The sequence below is a fragment of the Cyprinodon variegatus genome, unplaced genomic scaffold, assembly GCF_000732505.1.
Source record: "Cyprinodon variegatus isolate N-32 unplaced genomic scaffold, C_variegatus-1.0 Scaffold1458, whole genome shotgun sequence".
Lineage (NCBI taxonomy): Eukaryota > Metazoa > Chordata > Actinopteri > Cyprinodontiformes > Cyprinodontidae > Cyprinodon > Cyprinodon variegatus.
Window position 1 is genome coordinate 161,521 of NW_015151911.1, and position 2,073 is coordinate 163,593.

At 51.7% G+C, this 2,073-nt stretch overlaps 1 protein-coding gene across 2 annotated transcripts in view; it reads left to right on the forward strand.

Moving 5' to 3' along the window:
• The window catches only part of LOC107103475 (serrate RNA effector molecule homolog), a 10,304-nt gene extending 8,418 nt beyond the window's left edge, over positions 1-1,886 (forward strand). Inside the window, exons 17-21 of one of the 2 annotated variants that reach the window (XM_015403195.1) lie at positions 132-212; positions 279-429; positions 553-654; positions 1,512-1,611; positions 1,683-1,885. In XM_015403195.1, coding sequence (XP_015258681.1) covers positions 132-212; positions 279-429; positions 553-654; positions 1,512-1,611; positions 1,683-1,758 — 510 coding nt within the window. In that variant the 3' untranslated portion in view covers positions 1,759-1,885. Of the gene's footprint in view, positions 1-131; positions 213-278; positions 430-552; positions 655-1,511; positions 1,612-1,682 lie in introns of both variants that reach the window. The other variant, XM_015403194.1, reaches the window with a different exon arrangement.
• Positions 1,887-2,073: the final 187 nt, after the last annotated feature.

Genomic DNA, 2,073 nt, shown 5'->3' on the forward strand with positions numbered 1-2,073 from the left:
TCCATCCCTCTGTCTCCCTCCCTTGTCTCCCTCCCTGTCTCAGCAATCCCTCCGTCCTCTCCCTCCATCCCTCTGTCTCCCTCCCTTGTCTCCCTCCCTGTCTCAGCAATCCCTCCGTCCTCTGTCTCCAGGTGGAGAAGTTCCTGGCCTCCAACACCCAGGAGCTGAGCAAAGACAAGTGGCTGTGTCCTCTGAGTGGGAAGAAGTTCAAGGTGAGTGTCGGCGCTGCTGTTCCCTGCTGTCTGGTTACCATGGTAACGGTGCTCCTTGCTGTTTAGGCTCCAGAGTTTGTCCGTAAACACATCCTGAACAAACACGGGGAAAAGGTCACCGCCGTCAGACAGGAAGTGGAGTTTTTTAACAACTACCTGCTGGACGCCAAGAGACCCGCCCTCCCTGAGAACAAGCCCCTCCCACTACCGACACAAGGTAACGCTCACCTTCTACCTGCCCTGCTTCTGCAGACATTTATTCTGTAGAGGTTTCCTGAAAGGCTAGGCTAGCATTAGCATCTAAATGGACTCTAACTGCTCCATCCTCTCCTCCTTCCAGCTGCTCCTCCTGGGATGGCAGCGTTTCCTGGTCAGTCTCCACAGCAGCAAAGCCTTCTGGGATATCCTCCTGGAGTCAGGCCTCCGATGCCGGGTTTCCCAGGTAGGATGGATGGATGATCAGCAATAGCTTTAGCATTCAGCTAGTTGCTTATCATCAATTGTCCTTTTCTCTAAACTAAACGCTGCTGCTAACGTCCATTTGATCTCCTTTATCTACTAAGAAAACATTTCCTGATATCTATGAAAGAGGCTCAATGAGTAAAAGGCAGGAGGAGCAGAGCTGAGAGGAGCAGAGCTGAGAGGAGCAGAGCTGAGAGGAGCAGAGCTCAGCCGGTCAGAGAGGAGCAGGAGGAGCAGGAGGAAGGAGCAAAGCCTCATTTCACTGCAGAGAGTAATCAGGGTTTCTGCAATAAAATTCATTAAATGTGATTATTGCGGCATTTAAAACGCTTTATTAAAAATAAACACTTTCCTCAGATATATCAGATATTGCTGATTCCTCGTGTTTGCGTGGAACCGCTTCCTGTTTATCGTAAAGCCGAATGTTCGATTAAGAAGGCGGAAAAAAAACCTAGAGAATTGTAAAATGCTCATTTTAACCAAAGTGGCTGAAAGCGAGGAACTGTGAGGCGGCTGCAGCCTGACGGCGCTAAAGATGATGGAAGGTTCTACTGGGATTCATTTAGAGATCAGTTTATTGGGATTAAAGGTTTAACTCTGAACATCAAAGACTCTGCAGGGTTTAACTCTCTCTCTCTGAGCAACTCGGCCGGTTTTATCTGCTAATGATGGTTGATGGACGCCCTGCTCCTCCTCCTGCTCCTCCTCCTCCTCCTCCTGCTCCTCCTCCTGCTCCTCCTCCTCCCGCTCCTCCTGCTCCTCAATGATAGAATCCTTGGTTCAGTCATCTCCAGGACGGAGCAGCTCCTCCTCTGATGGTCTCTCTCTGTGCTTCAGGTTTGGGACCCCACCTCCCCCCTGGCCAGTTTGGGGCGGGCCGCGGTCACTATGACAACTTCAGAGGCGGAGGGTTTCCAGGGAAACAGAGGAGCAGCAGGTAGGCGGGGTCTCTGAGGGAGGACGGCGGGTCTGATCCAGGAAGGTGTCTGACTGTGTCTTTGTGTTTAGGGGCATGAGAGGAGACCCCCGCTCCATCATCGAGTACCGGGACCTGGACGCCCCTGATGACCTGGACTTCTTCTAGCTCCGCCTCCTTTTTTACTTTTTTATTGTCAGCCCGTGTTAGCAGGACCAAGCATCGCTGATAGGGACCAAACTGATGGTGATCAGGACACTTTTCCAATAAAGACCAGAACAGAACCAGGCCGACTCCTCGTCTTCTGTCCCCTGTAGGTCTGTAGACCTCCATGGAGATCAGGTCCTCCCTGCTCCTCTCACCTTCATTAGAGCAGAAACAACAAGCCGCAGGAGGAACAGGAGGACCTGAAGGAAACATCTGGAAGGTTTCTACTGACCAGAGCTGAACTCCACTGGTCTGCTGGCAGGGAAGCTCTGGATC